This window comes from Mercenaria mercenaria, chromosome 16 (genome assembly GCF_021730395.1).
Source record: "Mercenaria mercenaria strain notata chromosome 16, MADL_Memer_1, whole genome shotgun sequence".
Classification (NCBI taxonomy): domain Eukaryota; kingdom Metazoa; phylum Mollusca; class Bivalvia; order Venerida; family Veneridae; genus Mercenaria; species Mercenaria mercenaria.
In genome coordinates, this window is record NC_069376.1 from 71,718,327 (window position 1) to 71,743,691 (window position 25,365).

The 25,365-nt window shown below is 35.1% G+C and overlaps 1 protein-coding gene across 2 annotated transcripts in view; it reads left to right on the forward strand.

The window, feature by feature from the left end:
* Positions 1-11,680, forward strand: part of LOC123541298 (structural maintenance of chromosomes flexible hinge domain-containing protein 1-like) — a 111,053-nt gene extending 99,373 nt beyond the window's left edge. For both annotated transcript variants that reach the window (XM_053527364.1, XM_053527365.1), the window contains 4 exons: positions 194-371; positions 2,933-3,104; positions 4,853-5,011; positions 5,647-11,680. In XM_053527364.1, coding sequence (XP_053383339.1) covers positions 194-371; positions 2,933-3,104; positions 4,853-5,011; positions 5,647-5,882 — 745 coding nt within the window. In that variant the 3' untranslated portion in view covers positions 5,883-11,680. The remainder of the gene's footprint in view (positions 1-193; positions 372-2,932; positions 3,105-4,852; positions 5,012-5,646) is intronic.
* The last annotated feature ends 13,685 nt before the right edge of the window (positions 11,681-25,365 follow it).

The following is a 25,365-nucleotide window of genomic DNA, read 5'->3' on the forward strand; positions in this document are numbered from 1 at the left end:
TGAAAGTTTGAATATGACCTGAACTATAACCTGGTTTGAGTTAACTCCCAATAAACATCTAATCTCACCACTGTATTGGAAAATGAACCTTTTTTTTTCTTACAAATCATTGACAGATTTATGTGATATTGTTTGTTGAAACAGAAATGAGTGTAGTATTGTACATAATTAAGAGGAATTTTATTATTTTCAGGCCTTTACCTCACATCAAATATAAGCCAAACTGGAAACCTACTGGAAATCTCATATTTGCAAGAAACCTGATAGCGTTCTGGCAAAATGAAGATAAATGTAAAACAGTGTTTTCAATGCTTCTGGGGGATACATTATGGATAGACACATTGGACCAGGCAAATGAATACAGACGAGAGGTAATATCATTTAAAAATGTAATATTAGACATTTTAGACTTTCTTTACTTCTTTAAAATTCAGTTGAAAAAACAAAAACAAAACAAAAAACAGTGCATTTTAGGTTGAAATTGACATAGGGTGCTTGGTCTGTAATATAATGTTATTAATCAAGCAATTTCATATTGGCCTGGTTATTTGTCCAATACGACTGCCCGAGGACAAATAACTAAGCCAATATGAAATCGCTTGATTAATGATAATATTATTATTCAACTTTCAACTGTTGACAGTAACACTAAGAACTCTGTGAGTTACCTTATGACAGCTATGTACGTTGAGGTGAAAAATCTTGAGAAGTTGTTTAGACGTATTTTAGAAATCATGATCATTTCCGCCAGTAAAACAGAATGAGTTGTATGTAGTTACTTGAGAATAATTTTGAGAGATATTTTTAATGAGACATACTAGTAATCAAGAGTAACTAGAACTTACCTTATTTTTTGGAATTCCTATTTATTTTCTTTAGCAGTATCTTATCATTTGAACTGTGATAAAAACTGCTTTAAAAGTCATTTCCTTTTTAGCTGCAAGCAACGAGACACAAAATCATACACATATGTGTTGATCAAGATTATACAACCAACCAAGCACATATTATATAGTCACATGCCTCATTTAATTCTTATCCGAAATTGTTTGCAGTTCACAACTGACACTCTTGTTCGCCAATTTATTCATCCACTTTCCAGCATTTGAATCGCTATTTATCATTGCACAAATAGTCCACACTATCAAAATGTCTGTTAAAGATAAGTCTCATCCTTTTAATTAATCTGAGTTTCCATATTTTCTCTTTATTTTCCTTGACAGCTGTCAGAATTTCTGACAGGAAACACCTGCATTTTACACAATACCGAATAAGCGAAAGTATCGTTGTAATCTCTGAAGTACATCCCGCTCAGTCATACTTGGTTATTAAATGAACATGTTGGATGATTTTTGGTCAAAATGTGAAAAAATGTAATCTACAACTCTGATGTAAAACAAAATGGCGTCATTTAAAAATCCAACGGAAGTGGCTTCACCGTATTGGCCCTCTCTTTTGAACCAATCAAAATGCTTAAATTCCGTATTGGCCCTGTTTTTTTCGAATTGGCCCTGTTTTTCTCATATTGGCTCAGTTATGATTTGTATTATCTCTGTCTGTTTCATATGATGTTTGCAATTGATCTAATACAGTGTGTAATATTGTAAAGTTGAATAATAATAGGCTTTAAGGCAATTGACCTTGACAGTTGTGAGTTTGAAACCTGGCACAAGATGTTAAAGACTATCTTGCTGGCTTGTGTAAGATTGATGATTTGAAGAAGCTCACCAAGTTGTGAGATAGTGCCTGGAGGAGCAACTGGAAACTTTGCTGGAAAATTGCTGCAAGACCTGAATTGTGGCAGTGTGAGATATAACCAAAAAAAAGAAAATATGGATTAAATTGTAACAACTGAAATGCCCTACTTATACCTGCAGATACTGATTTTATTATATGGGGATGATATTGGAGTCATTAATTTTTGTCTGTCCGTCTGTATTTGTGTCCACTCTGTTTCTTCTTATCTGCTGGAAAGATTTTCATAAAACTAACATCAGTTGATAAACTCATCAAGATAACATGCCTTGTGCACAACCCAAGTCACTTGGTCCAAGTTCAAGGTCATATTGAAAGTCAAAGGTCTGAAAGCTTAACGTATTGTTGGCTCCTTACCTTCTCAATTACGTTGAAGATTTTCATAACACTAGCATCAAATAAGTAGCTAATAAATACAACATGCAGTACACACAACACTGGTCACAACTTCAGGGTCAAGGTCACACTTTAAGGTCAAAGATCAGACAGCGTAAATTTGTGTCTGCTCCATATTTTTTTAACCGCTTGAAGGATTTTCATAAAACAAGCATCAGAAGTTTACCTCGTTACCCTAACGTTAACAATATACAGAGTGCACAGCCCAAGTCTTTAAGTTCAAGGTCGAGGTCACACTTGAAGGTAAAAGGTCATAATTACAATATTTTACTTTTCCCTGTATCAAAGCTGCATGAAGGGATTTTAATCACATTTAGTGATAGCTCTAGTGTGAGGTTGAATTGATGGGTTGAACAGAAAGCGTAACTATGGGTGCGATGTATTTTTATTTGTGATGGACAATTTTTCAAAATAACTGCTTGTTCAAATACATGCAAATAGATAGAGATGATTTTTTAATCTCCTGAAAAAGGCAAAGTTCTAAAGTTTTGGCAATTTTCATCTATCTATCTTTTCTTTAGTTTCCATATCTTCAGCATGGTTTGATACATCTCTGTGAACCTGTGTAGAAATGTTAAAACTACTGTTAGGAAATATGTTCTTGCAAATTTCAGTCAGATTAACTGAGGAACACAAGAGTTATGGCCCTTATTACTTGTGTAGTATATCTGATGTTCACTCTGTGAAATATATTTCTATCTAAAATTAAATTTTTAAATCATGATGTCTGTCTGTGACGGAGAGTCACATGTATACCAATATCTTCTAATATTTTCTTCAGCTTGTTAAATACACCAACTGTCCAACAATACTTACACGAGAAGGTGACAGAATTCGCAGTAATGGCAAGTTTGGAGGATTAATGAATAAAGCGCCACCTGTTGAGAAACTCCGTGGAGCTGTATTTGGTGCTCCAGTTCCAGACTCATACCATCAGTTGTGTTCTACCATAGGTTAGTGTGTTATAAACTTGTAAAAATAGTTTATAGCTTTTCAAGCAAAGAATTTCATTATCACTTCATGCAGCAAAATCCGGGGTAAACCTATGTTTCTATGCTGTCATGCATTGGATTTAACCTCTTTCCAGTTTACATGTTCATTCTAAAGGCAAACCCCATTCATCAGTCATTTAAAAGCTCATTAACCTTTAGCCTGCTGGCGGTAAGTGATTCTTCTTTAGCGTCTGGGCAGTCTGATCTTTGTCTGCACTGTTTGCTACTCAGTAAATTTTCAGTGAACACCCCTGCAGATAATGAATGGTACTGCCATATTGAATAATAGACCAATCCATTTTAGAAATTTAGCAGGATAAAAAAATGTTAAATCATATGGAAAAAGGAAATACTTGCATTATCTTCTTTCCTCCTTGGAAAATATATTGTACTGATTCTGGTGTAACCCAGTAAAACAAAACACTGGCTTTCCTTGAAAGATGTCAAAGGGTTAGAACTATTAACCCTTTTAGCTCGACTTTTCGAAGAAATAGTATTTATTATCAAAGTCTGCACCAGAATAAACAATCCCAATAACTATGATTTGAATTTTGACAGAGTTATGTCCCTTTTTAATTTAGAAATTTTTGGTTAAAGTTTTATATACATCCAATATCTGTATTACTTTCAAAGCTATTAACTTGAAACTTAAATTAGTTATTTACTATCAAAGGCTACACCAGAAGAAACAATCCCCATAATTCTGATTTGAATTTTGACAGAGCTACATTCCTTTTACTTGCAAAGCGCTAATTTAGAAAAGTGGACAGCTCTTGTTAAAACGACTACTGACCCTCAGAAGTAAACAATTGAACTCCACTTCATATCAGCCAGTATTTTCTGATGAGGGTCAATAGTTATTTTCTTTGGCTGAATAATTTTAGATATATATTGTATACACTTATTGGACGGCTTGCTTGTCAAACATCAAAACATGGCAGAGGTCTAAAGGACGGGGGACAATAGTTTTAGCTTTGCAAGAAGATTTGATATTAGAATTCCAAAAATTGTCAGAAAAGTATGCTGTTCTGTATCTGAATATAAATTTTGGAAACTGTTGTGAAACATTGGAAACTGTTGTGAAACATTGCACTAATTATACTTATGCCATTGATTAATAATTATGATGAAATTTACATTATGCTGTTGTCTTAGAAATAAAATTGAAGGAAAAAGGTTAATTATTTCACAAGTCAAATGCAGTGCCTTGTAACTTCATTTACAAGACTTCTATATGTTTAAGTCTCTACAGTTTAGGCTCTTTTGGCATTTTCTTTATCTTTAAGTGTATATTATAATATGTATAATAAAATAACAGTATATATATATATATATTTTTTAATATAATCTGGAATTGGTCAACATTTTTTCTAAAATTAAAAGAAACTTTAATTGTTGGATTTTGTTTCTGATGTTGCACTTTTGCACTTTAAATGTTTGTTGATAAAAAACTCCAACTTTGAGACCCTCAAATCAGCTGAAAGGTAGCAAAACTCAGAAAAAGAACATGTATGAGAATATAGAGTGGTCATATGATATAGCACAAACTTTGGACTTAAGATTTATATAAGGAGTCCTGTAAATTTTAAAGTTATATAGATATTTACTATTTCCTTAAACCATAAAATGAGTATGGACAGAACCTTAGAACACATAACAAACACTAGTGGTTGTGAAAGTTATACCTGAAGCATTTAAATGTTTTACAGATGTTCTTCAGAATTTAAAATCAGCCCTAGTTGCCCATAAAACAGCAGAGACTGAACTTAAGGAACAAATGGAGACTATAAAAGCTCCCGAGATGCAGGCAAAATACGAGGAATGCAGGGAAGTAGAGAAACAACTCCAAGCTCTCGAGAAGAAACTTGGTATGTCGTATGTTTTAACATTTCATTTACAGAAAAGTTTGACAGTGCTTTTTGCCCCGCCCCCACCCCCCAAAAAAAGTGGCACTTTCAGTTGCTCTTTTCCATTCGCATGTCCAAATTTGTGTTGTATTTATCTCAAAAATATTTGACGTAGAGCCATCAAACCTCACAGGATTGTTATTCAGCATATGAAGTTATGCACTTGTTGTTCTGATTGGGATATCTCACAGGCAGACCAGATTTACGGCTCTTGACATATTTTTAGGTTATTAGCTTTGTATCTGGAAATATGCATGAGTTCTGTTGCGGAAATATAGCGCACCTTTAGGAGCGAAATATTCTTTTGCTAAAGAACTAGTGCATAGATGCAAGGATAATAACCGCTTTATTACATACGTATCTATATGTATAAATGTAATGTAAATATTATGAATTTGTTCAATAGCCTGAATAAGATTGACAATACTAAACCAAATAGAAGAATTAATGCAATGATAAACATTAAATTATGTCACACACCCGATCTGAAATTCAGGCGTCAGTGTATGGAAAAATATTGACGTTTCCGGTACCAGTGTAACTTAACGAGGAATAGAAATGAGTATGTAATAAAATGCTGTGTTTTATTCATACAGGTGTAGTGGGCACTCCTGTAAGGGACTTATCATTTCCAAAGGTAGCTAAGAGAACTCCAGACAGGGACGAGGATGGAGGTCCGGCCAATAAAAGACTGCGGTCTTCTCCTGCCATGCCGGAAGTTAATGGCACAACCAACAGCAACTTCCTTACACCAACACGTACAAGTCGTAGAATTGCAGCAATGACCCCAACAACAGATACTGATGGCAGGAAACGGCTCAAAAAATCATGAAATGCTGCGGAAATTGAAGGGAAATATCTGTAATTTTAAACATTTCGTCCTGGAGTCTGAATTTAACAAATATTATTTGTTTGTCACTGAGATTAAATGTTGTGATTTGTGTGTTCAGGAAATCCGGAAAAGTTCAACCATTGACGGCATTTGAAGATCTATTTTGTGTACCCTTATATGAAAAAAATTTGATTATTTCAATTCTGTGAAATAATGAGACATTGCTAGATACAGGAAATTAATGAACATTTGTAGACATTTCATAAATGTTTGTAATGTTTATCTTTGTATTGTAGTTTTTTGATCTCTTTTGTGAAAATAGAACCATGCTAGATAGGTGTAATGAGTCATCATTGAAAATTGTTAACCCTTACCCTGCTGAATTTCTATAATGAACTTGTTCATCTTTCAATTTGGACAGTACCAGTAACTGTTAAAAGGGGTGATAACCAAAAAAAAAAAATACTGACTGAATAGCGAACAGTGCAGATCTTGATCAGACTGCACAAATGTGCAGGCTGAGCATGATCTGCACTGGTTGCAAAGGCAGAAACAGTCGTGTCCAGCATGATAAGGGTTGATAAATAATACAAAGGAGTTGCAGAATCATCAACTATCTTTGGAGTATATTTTTCAATAAGTATTCTTTAGCTGTGTTAGCATTGTACACTAGGTTTAATTCACATGTACAAGATTACAGTGCTAACTGGTACACCGACAAAAAAAAATTAAAACATATCCAAGTAGACTCTAGAAAGTATTTTAAAAGCTTTGAATGTGTTGGGGCACTTTTCCCGCAAAATGGCTCAGCGCCTGTATCCTGACAAAGACATGTGGCTCCCAAACCCATGCTTGTTATCAAGATGGTCATTTGGCTCTGTTTTCACCCCTGTATATATGAAAATAACCAGACTAGAGCAAGACTATGTTTCACGTGATTTTGAAATCAGTTGGTTAACTTTTTAAAGGGGCTTTCTTCCAGGAAAAAAAGAAATCCCCAAAATGAAAATGTTCTCAGTCAGTATTTCAGTTGATTTAATTGGTAAAAGTTTGGCTTTAATTGGAGACTAGTTACTTCAACAATTAAATATTATTTACATATTTAAAATGTCTTGCACTGTTCCTGAATGCTCAAAGTGGGTGATTTCAGTGTCCAGAAGTAATTGATTTTCGTTTATAGTCAAATTGAAATTTCTCAGTGTTTTGTTGTATTTACAGCAGTAGAAAATTGTATTTTGTAAAATGTGTTATGTTGTATTGTTACAATTCTTTAATAGCTGTGTACTGTTAGATTAAAATACTGTAAAATCTGGTAAATAAGTGTATACGCTTAAAATAATTTTAGTGGCACATTTATGGGCCTATTTTTGACATGCGCTTACACCTAAGCCAAAAGTATGCGCTTTTATTTGATATGCACTTATAGACAGGCCATGTGCACCTGTATTTGATATATTTGGAAAACTGACAGTGCTTACCTCGGTTGAGAAAACGAAAGTAAAACCTGAACATAGACATGCACAGTGAACTACTTCATTTTTAAGTTATTGCATGCAGTTTTTATACATAATGCATAATGATCATATTGCAAATAATGTTTAATCTCTCAGAACATTCAATCACTGTTCAACACAAGGCATTTAATCTATATTGTTTTCACAGATTTTACACAAGAATGACAAAATGTAATAACAATGCATACAACTTTTCTGATATTCAATCATTATTTTCAATTACAGAGAATATTTTCTATTCAAAAAGCATGATTATCAAAATCGATTTATGTTTTACCAGACAACAGACATTAAAATATTTTAACACCCATCGGCTATTCAACAGGTAAGTACACTTGTCACTTGTATACATAATAAACAATTATTACGGCATCTGTTGTTTGTTTACCAGTAATTGAAGACAAAATTAGGGTAAGGGCATGACATGCGCTTATTATCCCAAACGGAATAATGGTAAGGCCGTATGCGCTTACTTTTGATATGCGCTTATATTCAAATATGCGCTTATTTACCAGATTTTACAGTAATCCGATATTTCAACTAGCCAGTTCAGTATTAATCGAAAAAGTTTCTAAAATCATTTTGATATCGTAAGACCTTTTTGTTCAGTTCAGAGAAGTTTCATAAGAAAAATATAAAGTTTTGAGTAATATAATCTTGGTCCATACTCACTAGCATTCTAAGTGTTAAGCAAATGCCATTTAAATCAAATTTCAATTCCTTATCACTTCATTCAGGGGCTTCTATGGTCAAGTTGTTAAGATCACTGACTATGGATGGCTTATATCACACTTACGTAGATTCAAAACTACACTTCGGAGTCTGGCATTCATTCATGTGAGGATGCCATCTCGCATGGTTATGGGAGGATGATAGTTCCACCCAGTTACCTCCCTTTGCCAGGATCCTAGATACCTGGGGTCTTTCTCCACCATCAGAAGTTGGAAAGTCAAGAGTATGACCAGTAATATCTTAGCGATGTTAAACCTGACAATATTTTCTAACTTTCTGAAACTTTAACCGAGTCCTATGATTTTGGCTGATACTACTTAGCAACCTTAAGCATAGTCAAATATTAAATCCCTTAAAACTTTGTTTTAAATGTAGGGCAACATTCCCCCGCCCTCGCTGAGTTTGACCAAGAGGGCAAAATCCACATAAAATTTAAGTTGCAGTTTTTAAGGTGATAATTATCCAAGACTAAATTGAACATTAGGATATTGTTTTTGGAAAAATCAAAGGGGTGAGGACTTCCCTTTGTTTTGGTCAGATTTGGTGGGATTTTTGTGGGGATTTTCTGTAATTATTTTTCTTTCTTTTTTATAATGATGCCACATATAAACACTTGAAAATAGTATGATCTTCAGAGAAAATAACATGTTTCAAAAAGGTGATAAACTTTTTAAAAAGATAATATAGATATATGAAAGAGTTTTATGTTTTGTCAAAAAATAGAATTTTTGCTCATTTATTTTCTTTACATTTTGAAATTTTTAATCTGTTTGTATCAGAAGACTAGATATTTTCAAAGATGTACATATTTGTCTTGAAGTCCTTTGTACAGATTGGGTCTTCATATCGTGTTTTGGGACGTTTTGCTTATTTCTTTGTGTCGCATTTTAAAACTGTTGAAATTGAAGGAGGTGGAGATTTAATTCTTGTATAGGTGTGCTTATGGGTAAAATTTTTATAATATATTTCAGTAGATGCCTGTAGAAGCAAAAATCAGAACAAAATTTAGATGTACATTATCCATTCAGAGACATTTATTTGTAGTTAGTTACTTGAATCATATATCAAACAATTTAAAAATAGTATACACATTTGAATATTGTTGATAAGGGTTAACTACACATAAGTCACAAACCTGAGTGGAAATAGCGACAATTTCAAAATTTGTAGTCAGTTGAATCAACATTTGCCAAGTAAAACAATCTAGAATAAAATTTTGAAATTGAGAAATAGATCTTAAAACATTCTGGCTCCAGGTTATGAAATTTTGTCAAAACCAGAAAACTTGAGGTAAGTATACTGTAGAATCTGGTAAATAGGTGTATTCGCTTATAATAATGTTAGTGACACTTTTGTGTGCTTATTTTTGATAGCGCTTATACTTAAGCCCAAACCTATGCGCCTATATTTGATATGTGCTTATAGACAAGTCGTATGCTGTGTTATGCTCATAGTATATGCGGTACTCATTCCAACATCTTTTGTAAAAGTCAGTAATTTCTAATTTCTTTTCCCTAAACTGAAACTGAAACCTAGAATAAGACTTGCTTTTATGAGGTGTTTTATCCGTAATTTTTCACAGATTTATACAAGTTTCACAAACTGTAATGACATGACAACTTTTCTGGTATTCAAATTTACTTCAAACATGATGTAATATTGTGATTGATTAACTAACGTTTTACCAAACAATAGACGTTACTTATAGACGCTAAAATTTTTTAGCATCCATCAGCTATTCAGCAAGTAAAAGCACATGCCACCTGCATTCATGATGTAACAACTAGTATCTCGGTATTATACTAGTAACGCTGTTTCATCTGTTGTTTGTTTACTTTTAACTGGATATGCACTTACTTTCAAGAAAATGATATGCGCTTATTATTCCATACAGAACAAGGCAGTCTGAAAGACAGCTAAATCCCCCGCCACTGCTATGGATAGTGAAAGGGTAAACCTTTGATTTTAGCTGTGACCTTGACCTTGAACTGACACGGCTGACTCATGAATTCTGCACAACGTCTTGATGAGGTGATCATTTGACCAAAGTTTCATGAAAATCCTTCAAGGGGTTTAGGAGATACAGAGCTGAAACCTTTGACCTTCAGTTGTGACCTTGACCTTGAGTTGACATGGCTGACTCATGAGTTCTTGATGAGGTGATCATTTGACCCAAGTTTGATGAAAATCCTTCAAGGGGTTAAGGAGATACAGAGTGGACACCAAATGGAAGGCTCAAACCTTCAACCCTTAGTTGTGACCTTGACCTTGAGCTGGCATGGTTGACTCATAATTTCTGCACATCGTTCTGATGAGGTAATCATTTGACCCAAGTTTTATAAAATTCCTTCAAGGGGTTTAGGAGATACAGAGCGGACACGAAATGGAAGGCTCAAACATTTGACCTTCAGTTGTGACCTTGACCTTGAGCCAACATGGCTGACTCATAAGTTCTGCACATCGCCTTGATGAGGTGATCGTTTGACCCAAGTTTGATGAAAATCCTTCAAGGGGTTTAGGAGATATAGAGTGGACACAAAATGGAAGGCTCAAACCTTTGACCCTAAGTTGTGACCTTGACCTTGAGCCAGCATGACTGACTCATGGGTTCTGCACTTCGTCTTGATGAGGTGATCATTTGACCCAAGTTTTATAAAATTCCTTCAAGGGGTTTAAGAGATATAGAGCGGACACAAAATGGAAGGCTCAAACCTTTGACCTGGAGTTGTGACCTTGACCTTGAGCCGCCATGGCTGACTCATGGGTTCTGCACATCGTCTTGATCAGGTGATCATTTGACCCAAGTTTTATAAAATTCCTTCAAGGGGTTTAGGAGATATAGAGCGGACACAAAATGGCAGGCTCAAACCTTTGACCTTGAGTTGTGACCTTGACCTTGAACCGACAAGGCTGACTCATGGGTTCTGCACATTGTCTTGATGAGGTGATCATTTGACCCAAGTTTCATGAAAATCTTTCAAGGGGTTTAGGAGATATGGACCGGACACGATTTTGTTACGGAAGGACGGACAGACGGACGGAAGGACGGACGGAAGGACGGACGCAGACCATTCCTATAATCCCTCCGCCACGGCGGGGGATTAAATAACAGTAGGGCCATATGTGCTTACTTTTCATACGCGCTTATATTCAAATACGCGCTTATTAACCAGATTCTACAGTATTGTCAAACATATGGTACTTTACTTTTTATTTCTTCCGATATTGAATTGAAGTTGTAATATGTTGTCATGGCATTAGTATGTATGATAAAAATCCAAGTTAGAAATGTAGAATTTGATATTGTGTGTATCAATGCAGCTTTCAGATATGAAATGGTAATAGTCAAAGTAACCTTTCATTAAAAGCTTAAGTGTCATGCTGAGAATTTAAGTGATTTCTTATAAATATTTTTAACTTTTTTTCCATTTTTCATTCACACAGATATGTATATATCTACATCAGTTGTTCCTCTGTTGTCTTTTAAATGTTGATATGTGCTTGTGTATATGTTTACAAACTCATAGTCTGAAGTAAAATATGTTATTTTGATTGTGTTTTGTTTTTGTATGTGTAAACATATGAGAGTCATCCATATTAAGGAGGACTTATGTCAGTTGAAGATATTTGTCTAACATCTACAGCTTGACAGTGCAAACTATATGGGGAGGTATCCTACTTGACCCAATGTCAGTGTCTGCATTCAGGGCTTGGTTAAAATTTTGAAGCACATATAACTTTATTATATGCCCGAAGGGAGTCTTTGATCTTATGATATCAATTTCTGTCTGTCTGTCCGTTAGCAGTTTCATGTCCGCTCTGTACGTCGTGAACCCCTTGAAGGATCTCGAAGAAACTTGACACAAATGTTCACCATATCGAGATGACATGCAGAGCGCATGTTTTGGATGGGTTGCTTCAGGGTCAAGGTCACACTTAGGGGTCAAAGTCCGTCTGTTAACAATTTCGTGTCAGTTCTGTAACTCTTGAACCCCTTGAAGTATTTTGTAGAAACTTGACACAAATGTTCGCCACATCGAGATGACATGCAGAAAGCATGTTTTGGATGCCTCGCTTCAAGGTTAAGGTCACACTTAGGAGTCAAAGGTCATATCACTTTGTTTTGTCTGCTCTGTAACTCTTGAACTGCTTGAAGGATTTAAAAGAAACTTGGCACAAATGTTCACCAAATCGAGACAACATGCAAAGCGCATATTTCGGATGGCTCGCTTCAAGGTCAAGTTAACAGTTAGGTGTCAAAGGTCATACCTTCAGGCATATATTGCTCCACATTGCAGTGCTCTTGTTTATGTTATTTCTTGATGGATTAGCTTCAGACTTACAGTAGTTGTTCCACATCATTTGACACAAGGGCCATAACTCTTGTACCATTATTCCATAGTATGCCCTTTTTAGCTTATACAGAGCGTATGGAGAGCTTTCCTCCTTGAGCTGGGGTCAGCATTCTTTTTAGGGTTCACACGTGGTTAAGGTTTTGATGCATTTTCTCTTTATCTCTGTAATTTACTGAATGGATTAGTTTCAAACTAAAAGTACTTATTCCTTATCATACCCACATCATAATGGCACAAGGACCATAACTTTGGCAGAAATATTTCATGAATTATGCCCTCTTTTCACTTTGAATTTCTGGTTGAAGTTTTCATACGACACAAAATCCATAATTCTGGCACCAATATTTTATGAATTATGCCCCCTTTATACTTTAAATATCAGGTTAATTTTGATGTGCCTTCACTCCATCTCTGCCATTATGGAAGGATTTGATTCAAATTTAAAATGGTTGTTCCAAATCATCATCCACATCATATAACACAAGGGTCATAACACTGTGAACAGTATGTCACGAATTATGCCCACTTTTAACTTAGAATATCAGGATAAATTTTGATGTGCTTTATCTCAACATTAATTTTGCCATTACTGAAAGATTTGAATCAAACTTAAAACAGTTGTTCCATATCATTTCCCACATCATATGACAAAAGGGCCTTAACTCTGTGAACAGTATGCCATGAATTATGCTCCCTTTTTACTTAGATGTCATCAAGTGACACAAGATCAATAACTCTGCCACCAATATTTTATGAATTCTGCACACTTTTTGTACCCCCGACAACAAAGTTGTAAGGGTGGTATACTGGTTTCAGGTTGTCTGTCCGTCTGTCCGTAGACACAATCTTGTGCGCACCAACTCTCCTCATCCACTTGATACAATTTAATGAAACTTCACAAAAGTGATCAGTAACAACAGTAGTTGTGCATGATGCATGTTAGGTTCTTTCAGAAATTATTTTTGCAGGGTAATGGGACTTTGTTTTTTGTTACTATACTATATACATAGACACAATCTTGTGCGCACCAACTCTCCTCATCCCCCTTGACACAATTTAATGAAACTTCACACAAGTGTTCAGTAACAATAGTAGTTGTGCATGGTGCGCGTTAGGTTCTTTAAGAAAAAAAAATTTGCAGAGTTACGGGACTTTGATTTTTGTTACTATACTATATACATACAGTCTGCATATGCAATCTTGTGCGCACATAATCTCCTGAACCCATGCACACAATCTAATGAAACTTAACACAAGTGATCAGTAGTAATCCTAGTTGTGCATGGTGCATGTTAGGTTCTTTCAGAAAAAAACTCTGCACAGTTATGGGACTTTGTTTTTTGTTAATATACTATATACATACAGTCTGCATATGCAATCTTGTGCGCACCTAATCTCCCGAACCCTTGCACACAATTTAATGAAACTTCACACAAGTGATCAGTACCAACCCTACTTGTGCATGGTGCATGTTACGTTCTTTTAGATAAATATTCTGCAGAGTTATAGGACTTTGTTTTTTGTTACTATACTATATACATAGTCTTTATACTTAGTCCACATTATTATGCTTGTGTGCGTCAAATTGCAATGTACTGTGTCAGTGCATGCAGGGGGTGGGGGGTGTGTACATTCATCACCATCAGTGATAGCTCTAGTTATTTATGATTACAGGTTAGAAGTTGTGAATCACATTTGCTCTATCTCGGTTATTACTCAACGGATTTGATAAATAGTTATTCCACATTAATAGCAAGACGATTTGACCCATGGTGCATTACTTTGGCAGAAATATTTCCCAAAATAAATCCCTTTTATACAGTACAACCTCTCCAGAGCGGTCCTCCCTTAAGCAAAAACCTCTCTATAACAACATCATCAAAATTTCCCTAAGCTGAAATATACTATCAAATTTACCTCTCAAGAACAACAACCTCTACATAACAGTCAATATTTGTATCTCCAAAACACGGGCTTAGCGCAAAACAGTTGTAACTTATATGAAATAAAGATGGAGTTACAACCGTTTTACGCTAAGCCCGCAAAAGGGTGTTGCTCTACAGAGGTTGCACTGTACTTATTTAATGTTTTGAAACACTTCACCTGATTTTCCGTTATTCATAAATACATTTGACTCACAAACAGTTGTCAGATATTGTCATCCTCAGTGAAACATTAAACACTGCAGTGATTGCTCTAGCTTCCGCAAATACGCCCATTTTAATTATCCAGCATTATATATATGTAGGTATTAAAAGTAATTAAAACTACAAAACTTTTTTAACAAGTCACTTTATTTTTCACCAGTGTTTCAGCTGCATTAGCCTTCTTCAGTATTGTAATAGATGAGCTGTTTTGTGTGACAGCTCCTGTTAGCACATTTTAGCACAAAGCAAAGAGCTAAAAAAATAAATAGATCGGCAACTTGAAAGGCATTTAGAGCAAATCTCGGTAAACATCCTGCCCTTTACCCGCAAGTAAGTTTTCGCCACTCAGCTGCTAAACAGTTTCTCCCTTTTACCCGCAAGTAAGTTTTCCCCACTCAGCTGCTAAACAGTTTCTCCCTTTTACCCGCAAGTAAGTTTTCGCCACTTAGCTGCTAAACAGTTTCTCCCTTTTACCCGCAAGTAAGTTTTCGCCACTCAGCTGCTAAACAGTTTCTCCCTTTTACCCGCAAGTAAGTTTTCGCCACTCAGCTGCTAAACAGTTTCTCCCTTTTACCCGCAAGTAAGTTTTCCCCACTCAGCTGCTAAACAGTTTCTCCCTTTTACCCGCAAGTAAGTTTTCCCCACTCAGCTGCTAAACAGTTTCTCCCTTTTACCCGCAAGTAAGTTTTCCCCACTCTGCTTCTGAATGGTTTCTCCCATTTACCTGCAAGTAAGTTTTCCCCACTCAGTTGCTACTCTGTTCCTCCAATTTATACTGCAAGTAAGTTTTCCCCACTCAGCTGGTAAACAGTATCCCCCCTTTACCTGCAAGTAAAAAATCGCCCCGACTTCATCTCAGTGTTGTTATATTTTCTGGTCCTACGGGATCATTGATTTCAATTCATTTAGATTTGAAGATTGAATACTGCTTAAGCCGGTGCTAGGGGGCGTGGGCAGTGTTGCATTTTCCATTACTGCTTATGAACAGACTCGATCAAACCGAGTCTGCAATTTTCACTGTTTGCATTGTTCTCGGTGCTTCCGAGGGATCTGCTTTCCAGATTTTATTTACCCACCCAGATGCTACTCTGTTCCTCCAATTTACCTGCAGGTAATTTTTCCCCACTCATTTGCTACTCTGTTCCTCAAATTTACCTGCAAGTAAGTTTTCCCTGCAAGTAAGGGCAAAAAACATAACCAATATCTAGGTAGGGGGCCAATAGGGTCTACCATGCACCCCCAGCCTTTTTTTCATAGGTACCAAGTTGTTCGGCAGGACCAACCCTTTCAAAATAAAAAATGTTCCCATGAAAAAACACTTTTGAACTGTATAAGAATTCACTGTTTCTATGGCAACCGTTCATTTTTAGCTCATCTGATTTTTTGAAAAAAAATGAGTTATCGTCATCACTTGAGCAGTTGTCGGCGTCTGCGTCGGCGTTTCTCCTAAACTATCAAAGCTATTGCTTGGAAACTTGGAATACTTGTTCACCATCATAAGCTGACCCTGTATAGCAAGAAACATAACTCCATCCTGCTTTTTGCAAGATTTATGGCCCCTTTTGTATTTAGAAAATATCAGATTTCTTGTTATGCCCCCCTTCAAAGAAGGAGGGGTATATTGTTTTGCAAATGTCGGTCGGTCGGAATGTAGACCAATCCGTTTCCGGATGATAACTCAAGAACGCTTGGGCCTAGGATCATGAAAGTTGATAGGGAGGTTGGTCATCACCAGCAGATGACCCCTATTGATTTTGAGGTCTGTATGTCAAAGGTCAAGGTCACAGTGTCCATGAATAGTAAAATGGTTTCCGGATGATAACTCAAGAACACTTGGGCCTAGGATCATGAAAGTTGATAGGGAGGTTGGTCATCACCAGCAGATGACCCCTATTGATTTTGAGGTCTGTATGTCAAAGGTCAAGGTCACAGTGACCCTGAATAGTAAAACGGTTTCCGGATGATAACTCAAGAACACTTGGGCCTAGGATCAGAAAGTTGATAGGGAGGTTGGTAAGGACCAGCAGATGACCCCTATTGATTTTGAGGTCATTAGGTTAAAGGTCACGGTCACATTGGCCAGGAACAGTTAAAACGGTTTCTGATCTTCTTATCCAAAACCATAGGGCCTAGGGCTTTGATATTTGGTATGTAGCAAAATCTAGTGGTCCTCTACCAAGATTGTTCAGATTATTTCCCTGGGGTCTTATATGGCCCCATCCCATGGGTCACATGGTTTATATAGACTTATATAGGAAAAAACTTTGAAAAACCTCTTGTCCAAAACCACAGGGCCTAGGGCTTTGATATTTTGTATATGACATCATCTAGTGGTCCTCTACTAAGATTGTTCAAATTATTCCCCTAGGGTCAAATATGGCTCCGCCCTGGGGGTCACATGGTTTACATAGACTTATATAGGGAAAAACTTTGAAAATCTTCTTGTCCAAACCACAAAGACTATGGCTTTGATATTTTGTAATGTAGCATCATCTAGTGGTTCTCTACCAAGTTTGTTCAAATTATCCCTCTAGGGTCAAATATGGCCCCGCCCCAGGGGTCATATGGTTCATATAGACTTATATATGGAAAATTTTAGAACCTTCATGTCCATAACTTACATCATTCAAATTTGGACCACATGTATAGTTTTGAGTGGCAAGATGAACCTTGACATGAGTTGACCTTGATCTTGACCTAGTGACCTACTTTCACATTTCTGTAGCCACAGCCTTCAAATTTGGACCACATGCATAGGTTTGTGTACCGAAAAACCTTTTTGAAGGTACAGGCTTCAAATTTGGACCACATGCATAGTTTTTTGTTTCAAAATGAAATTTGACATTGATTTTGACCTTGAGCTAGTCTTGAAATTTGGAACATTCAAAAATGGCTCAGTGGATGGCGCCAAGATCACTCTGTAATCTCTTGTTAGGTTAATAGGTTAAAGGTCAAGGTCAGATTAAACCAGAATGGTAGAACTTTTTTTTACAGTGAACATATAATCTCTGTTCCTTGTGCAATTACTGAATGCATCAAGGGGGGCATTTCGTGTTCGACGAGCTCTTGGTTAAGTTTTATGTTTAGGTCAACTTTTCTTCTAAACTATCAAAGCTATTGCTTTGAAACTTAGAATACTTGTTCACCTTCATAAGCAGACCCTGTACATCAAGAAACATAACTCCATCCTGCTTTTCGCAAGAATTATTGCCCCTTTTGGACTTAGAAAATCAGTTTTCTTGGTTAAGTTTTATGTTTAGGTCAGCTTTTCTCCTAAACTATCAAAGCTATTGCCTTAAAACTTGCAACACTTGTTCACCATCATAAGCTGACCCTGTACAGCAAGCAACATAACTCCATCCTGCTTTTTGCAAGATTTATGGCCCCTTTTGGACTTAGAAAATATCAGATTTCTTGGTTGAGTTTTATGTTTAGGTCAACTTTTTCTCTTAAACTATCAAAGCTATTGCTTTGAAACTTGCAACACTTGTTTACCATCATAAGCCTGCCTGTACAGCAAGCAGCATAACTCCATCCTGCATTTTGCAATAATTATTGCCCCTTTTGGACTTAGAAAATCATTTTCTTGGTTGAGTATTATGTTTAAGTCAACTTTTCTCATAAACTATCAAAGCTATTGCTTTAAAACTTGCAACAGTTTATCACCATCATAAGCGGACGCTATACATCAAGAAACATAACTCTATCCTGCTTTTTGCAAGAATGATGGCCCTTTTTAGACTTAGAAAATCATGGGTAGGACAATATTTCTATTATACAAAAGAATCAGATGAGCGTCAGCACCCGCAAGGCGGTGCTCTTGTTGGAATATACGACCATATAAAGGATAATCAGTCATATCTTGGTCAGTTTTGTGATAAAACAATAAAAATGGTTTCAAAATGGAGCTAAGACATTGGCCTTTATAAAGCAGCATTTGTATTTTAATTATCTAATTTGCATATTCATGAATATTAATGAGAATGTTACAAAATGACAAAATTTTAATAGAAAATAATATTTTTTTAAGTTTTAAATCAATTTAAATGTACCAAACAGTTTTGATCTGTTCTGAAAATCTCTGTGTTTTCTTAAATAGTATTTTGTTACACTGATGGTAAATGTTTTACTCCAAAATAGGTATGTTTAGCTAATTTGCATAATATTAACCATAACAACAACCAACATGTCAGAAAACAAGATATCACTAAAATTTGATAAAATGATATAATTAAATGTTATCAATGAAATAACAATCATGTGTGCTATATTGTTTGGAAATGAAGTTTGAACACCTTTTTGAAGAAGGAATCAGTATGTAACATACTTTACACATGCTACGTTACCATTTCAATAACCTTGTTTTGTTATATCAATTATTTAGAAAATATAGATCAGACAGCTTTGATCTGGTCTTAATGTCTCTCAGTGTTTTCCAAGAATAGTACTTTATTACTGTGAAGGTAAAAAAAAAATCTACATTAGGTATTTTAGAAAATTTGCATAAATTAATCAATGCTGAAACAGACATCTCTGAAAACAAGATATAACTAAAACTGAACAACATGATGAACTAAACTGTGATCAATAAACTTGTGTTATTTGAGCTGAAGCACATGAAAATATAATGTAAATATTTATTTGAAGCAGGAATCTATTTGTAACTTACATAACACATGTTACGTTACCATTCTAGTAATCTTGTTTTATTGTATCGTAATTTTCTCAGAAAATGGTAAAGGAATATTTAGTTATCAAGTTGTTAAATACTCAGTCTTCTCTACAAAATAGTACAGCTACATACTTTCTAAGCAATAAGATTTTTTCCATAACGGCCCTTTAAAGTACGTTACCACTGTACTTTGCTGTTTTTAGAAGTACATTGTATATATGAAAATATCTGAACCATTGATTTCAATATTATGATATCATGGATTTGTTATAACTTTAAAGTATTAATTCTAACATTCTTTCTTCACTTTTGTCAACAAAGAAATCATCTGAAGCATTCATTACACATACAATGTTCCTTTTTTCATTTTGAGTTAATGCATTTATCAGTTTAATTATACTAATATCTGTTTCTTAAATATGTTGTTCTTTTATTTGATGGTTTCAAAATTGTTGTCAATACTTACATTTTACGTTGAATATGTATTTTTATGTATATATTCTATATATATATTAATAATGTATACATCCCTGCTAACATTCATACACTGATAATAGGGTTACAATTTGGGGCTTCAGTACGAGGAAAATTTTTACAACCATCATATGGTACTATTGTACTTTAAGAGTATTTAAGGGATAGCAAATTGTTTTAAGCTCATCCTTTTGAAGCATAACAACACATCCAGCAAAATAATAGCTGACTTGATTTGACTATGTCTGTTCTTTAGATGTAGTGAAATGTGAAACTGCCATCATACCCCTAGCACTAGCTTAAACAGTGTTCTGTTATAGTAAAATTTTATGGATTACTTAAAATTTGAACTTCAAATCAAGATGAAATATCTGAAAAATATGAAATGCATAAATTATGAGGCAGTAGTGTTACAAGAGTCACATTCTGCACGTCTTGATTAAGATGTTACTTACGATGTTTTCACTTTAATGTTACCTAATATAGCACATTTGCTCTCTTGTTGATTATCTGTTATGAATAATACGTTGCTTTATAGCATATCATTCATAAATTAGAAAGCAAATGACAAAAGAAGATCATAGGCTCTCAAAATCACTTTATTTTCATGAATGAAATTTAATTACACTTTGATTCTGAAGCAATTTGTATTATACTCTCAAGTTTCTTGCTATCGATTGAACTTTTGGCAAAGAGAGGTAATGTCTTTGCCATAACCTTTAGTATGTAACTTAATTGATAATCAAACTATTTTGCTATGATTGATGCATAGTACTCTTAGTAGTGTTTCTCTTAATGTTACGGTATATCATGGAATATTCCAGCACGTAATATAATTTAGTCCTTGTCTGTACAATTTATAATACAAAAAAAATATTTTGTGCATTCTGTCATTCTTGTCAGTGTTTCAAAATGACTACAATAGTCTTCTTTATTTCATATGTATAAAGTTTTATATATTTCTTTTATCTTGATTCTATACTGTGTTGGTGCGCCATAAAATCCAAATAAATAGATAAATAAGTGGTATCACTAAAACAATTTTGTACGGCTGGTTTTAGTTTTAAATCTAAAGTTTTTTAAATACCAGCATATTTTCTTTTGTTTATTAGTTTTGGTTTAGCACCACTTTGTAAAAGAAATTCAGTCATGTAATGTTGAGCAGTTAACCTAACAAGTGTCCATGGATTCTGTACTACTCAGTTCTCTGCAGGTAAGTGCTAAGTTCTCCTTATTGTACAGGTGGGTGTAAGTCTACTTCTACTAAGCTTACTTTAGACACGATGTCTTTATTTAATCGTCATGGAGAGCAAGGGCCTCATCCAGATATCTGACTCTGAACCCTATGATTCATCCTATAAAGCTAGTGGTGCTTTTAATGCTACTGTTTCTAAAATTCAAAAAGTACTTTTATAAAACTTGACTTTTACTAACAGGAAGACTGAAAATATCAGCTGTATGATCATAATATGGATGCACAGATGGATATTATTATTATGTGTTTTATTGAAATTCCATCTAAAATTAGAGTTACATGGATGGTGCAATATATATTTTAGGCAATTTCTGAAAAACAGAAGAAAACCTTTTTAAAAATAACAACTAACAGTTTAAATAAATCGGTATGCGACAATCTGGGCTTCAACTTCTTTTTAAATATCTTTTTTTAAAAGGAATGGTAGTGGTAACGTATTTTAAAGTGTGTTACGGAAAAAATATCACACTCTCTGACAAGTAAAGAAGTATATTGTATTATCATAGTACAAAATAAGTAATATTAATCATGTTTATGGAATATTTTCTGAATAATTGAAGCAATACAACAACGTCGTTGAAATGGTAACGTAACATGTTACGTATGTTACATGTTTATTCTTCCTTTAATAAAGTGTTAATTCTATGTCTACAAACATTATAGACCACATAAAAGTTGGTTTTTCATTGATAACAATTAATATTATCATTTTATTCAGTTTTAGGGGTTTCAGAATTTTATTCGTTGTTTGTGATACTGGTTCATTTTATGCAAATTAGCTAAGCACATCCAGTTTTGAGTAAACAAATGTGCCATAAAAGTAACACAATAATATCGTACAAAACACAGAGAGACTTTAAGATCAGAACAAAGCTGATTGGTACATTTAAATTGATTTGAAACTTAGAAAATGTTATTTTTTAACACAATTTTGCTTTTTTTAACATTCTCATTAATATTCATGAATATGCAAATTAGTTAATAAACATACAAATGCTGCTTTTTAAAGGCCAATGTCTTAGCTCCATTTTGACACCATTTTTATTGTTTTATCACTAAAACTGACCAAGATATGACTGATTATCATCTATATGGTCGTCCTTTTCAAAATTAAATGGTTGCTATGGAAACAGTGAAATCATATATAATTCAAAAGAGTTTTTTTCATGAGAACATTTTTTATTTTGAAAGAGTTGGTCCTGCCGAACAATTTGGTACCTATGAAAAAAGTCTAGGGGGGTGGGGGAGTGCATGGTACAAAACAGAAAAATATCAAACAGGGAATGCCACGCACCAAAAACGCAGCCTCCTCAAAACGAAACCCCCAGCACGCAGACGCGTGCACCACACACAAACACACACACACACACACACACACACACACACACACACACACACACACACACACAAATTCAACACATAAGGACAAAACGAACAAACAATGGAACACAGTGGGGCACCGCCTTGGAACGGTCAGTGGCAAAAACACCACTGGGGAGCTTAAACCGGTTTATGGTGCGCACCCAACCTCACAATTACCCCCACCATGTTCCAAAGACACGGGACAGTGTAAATAAAAGTAATCCCCTCCAGGTGAATCTCTTACACACGTAATTGAAACAAAAAGGCATGGTATGTAAAACACAAAAATGCTCGTGTATAAATATATAAAAAGCAAACCTTAAGAACCAAAAATGTATGTACTCAATGCCCTTTCAGAAGACAGAGCAACAAGAGAAACACCCTTAAGGGCCCGACGAAACAGGCCAGAAGACAAATATCAAAACAGTTCAGTCCTGGTAGGATTTAAAAACTGCTTATCATAGAGTCCTCCCCCTCTTCCGTCAGACGCAATCAAAGAGGGAAGCGTAGTGTCCAACTGCATACGGGTTGAACACTAAACATGCGGTATGTCTCAAAACAGTTGGGTCGTAACCTCTTTTAATAAAACATTTGATAATCTTACCAAATACATTTGGAAAACCTCATTGGCCCCAGTACTCATCCAAAGTCAATAATGGGAAACACTTTTTTAAACGACAATCTATATTGGAAAAGTATTTATATTAACCCTATTATCAGTACAATTGATATCAGATTTAGAACATTTCAATATAAATACTTAATGAGAATTACACCAACTAATTTAAACAAAATACCTTTTTTTCTATCCCTGTCTGTGTCTTTATATATATAATCTTTCTGTATTGTCAGATAGAATAGTATAATAGTATATAAGCAAAAAAGCACAATCAAGCAAAGTATAAGTAGCCTCGGTTTGAGTCTATTCATGAGAGGTTAATTGAAATATGCAACACTCTTTCGAACCCCTTACACTGGTTTAAGCAGAACTGCAGAATTGTAAATGAACATGGAATAAAGTCCATGATCCCAAAGGACCAGAATTTAAAACTTGAACAGGGTATAGAGATTTTTTTACTCTTCAAGATATCTTTGTTACTTTTTATTTAGGATATTTCACAGAGGTTTTTAGAGCAAAGAGCTATAAAAATTATACTTCTCTGTTTATAATGATGCATAGTATATCTGGATCTTGCAAAAGAATGACATATTTCACAAAAAGCCACAAATCAAGCAGTAAGTCTTAGTATGACAGTGGCGTACAACTCATTTTTAGTGACAGCAAATCTTATGATGAGGAAGTTGATATTAAGTTATGGCACATCAACACAAACATCATACATCTTTATTCAGGTTATACTGAAAATGTGAAATCCATTTAAAACTAGTTAATATACATGTGAACGAGCAACGTCACCCTTCTTAATATCTATGAAATGATGAATAAAATTATATTGTATATGGGCCCCACTCCTATGAACGGGGTCCGGGGTAGCCCATGGAAAAGTTTGCATATAGCTAGAGTAAATGGTGCAATCTGGCGACTTCTTGGACTGCTCAGTATCTGTTGAACATACTCGTTGTTTTTCGAGTTTTCATCCCTATTTACAATTTACTATGTTTAAACACTGTAATGGCGGTACGATGTTAGATAGGACAATGTCCTGTCAGGGTAAAATCAGTAATGTCTAAGTAGGGGATCGAGCACTAGACCCTGACTTAAAGGAGTAATCCAATCCTTATGGCATTTTAGTTATTAAATGGCATTATAAAGGTAAAACGCAGTTCACTGATTTCTTTGAACCATTAATGGTTGAATGAACGGAGTTCAGGGTTCTTTTTACCAAATGATCGATTTGCAAATGCAAAATTGCGAGGGTGAATGGCCTTTTAAAGTTTTATATTTTTACATAGAAGCTGTAATTCTTGTTAATTAAACTAGATCTGTAAAATCTGAGGAGTTTTCTACATTTTATGCGTTGAATTTAATCATTATGACTGGTGCCTTTGATTTTCAAACAATATGTTTAAGTGTCAAAAATATTTAATTTAATTCATTTTATGTAAAGACATCTAAAGATCCCGATTTGCGTTTGAGTTTTACTCAAGATACTTTCCTGTCGGCAGAATTTGAGACACAACATTAAGTGCAATTTTGGCAGTAACCAAATAAATATGATTAACTTTCATTGATTAAATTAATGTATTTTCTATAATCCGAGTCTGCGGGGCGTGAAAATACAGCGACCTAGGTCGTTGCGGATGTACAATACGCTGCCACCAAGGTGATCTAGCAATCGATATGACAAGATTCTGTGTACATATCAGTCGCCGATGCACTTCATGATAAATGGAAGACTGCTGTATTTATTTTCAATTATATTTTCTAGCCGTTTCAAAAATGTTCGGCATTTCGCCGCTCCTCGAAATATTGGGGCGGCAGGCGCCGCCCCTGCCGCCCCAGCTCCTACGCCCTTGCATTAACCATACTTCCTTTTTTAATATTAAGACAGAAATTCGCTAAAGAAAGCGAAATACCGCTATTTTTTAGATAGATACATATTACGTCAAATCAGAAAAGAAACACTTGTATTTTAACGGTAAACAAAAATCAACTTAAATAGTCTCATGAAAAAAGATATTTCATATTTCTTCGTATGCATTTACAGAGAGGTGGTTAAAGATGCTGACAAATAACTTGTCCCTCGCTGCTGTATGTCAATACCTCATTTGGGGTGTAGAATTATTGTAAGGTAGTCATCCAGCTGGCTGACGGAAGGTTGATGGGTCTACGCAGGTGACATAGTCGTGCAGATGGCTGACGGAAGGCTGATGGTCTACACAGGTGACGTAGTCGTCCAGCTGGCTGATAGAGGACGATGGTTCTATGCAGGTGACGTAGTCGTCCAGCTGGCTGACGGAGGTCGATGGTTCTACGCAGGTGACGTAGTCGTCCAGCTGGCTGACGGGAG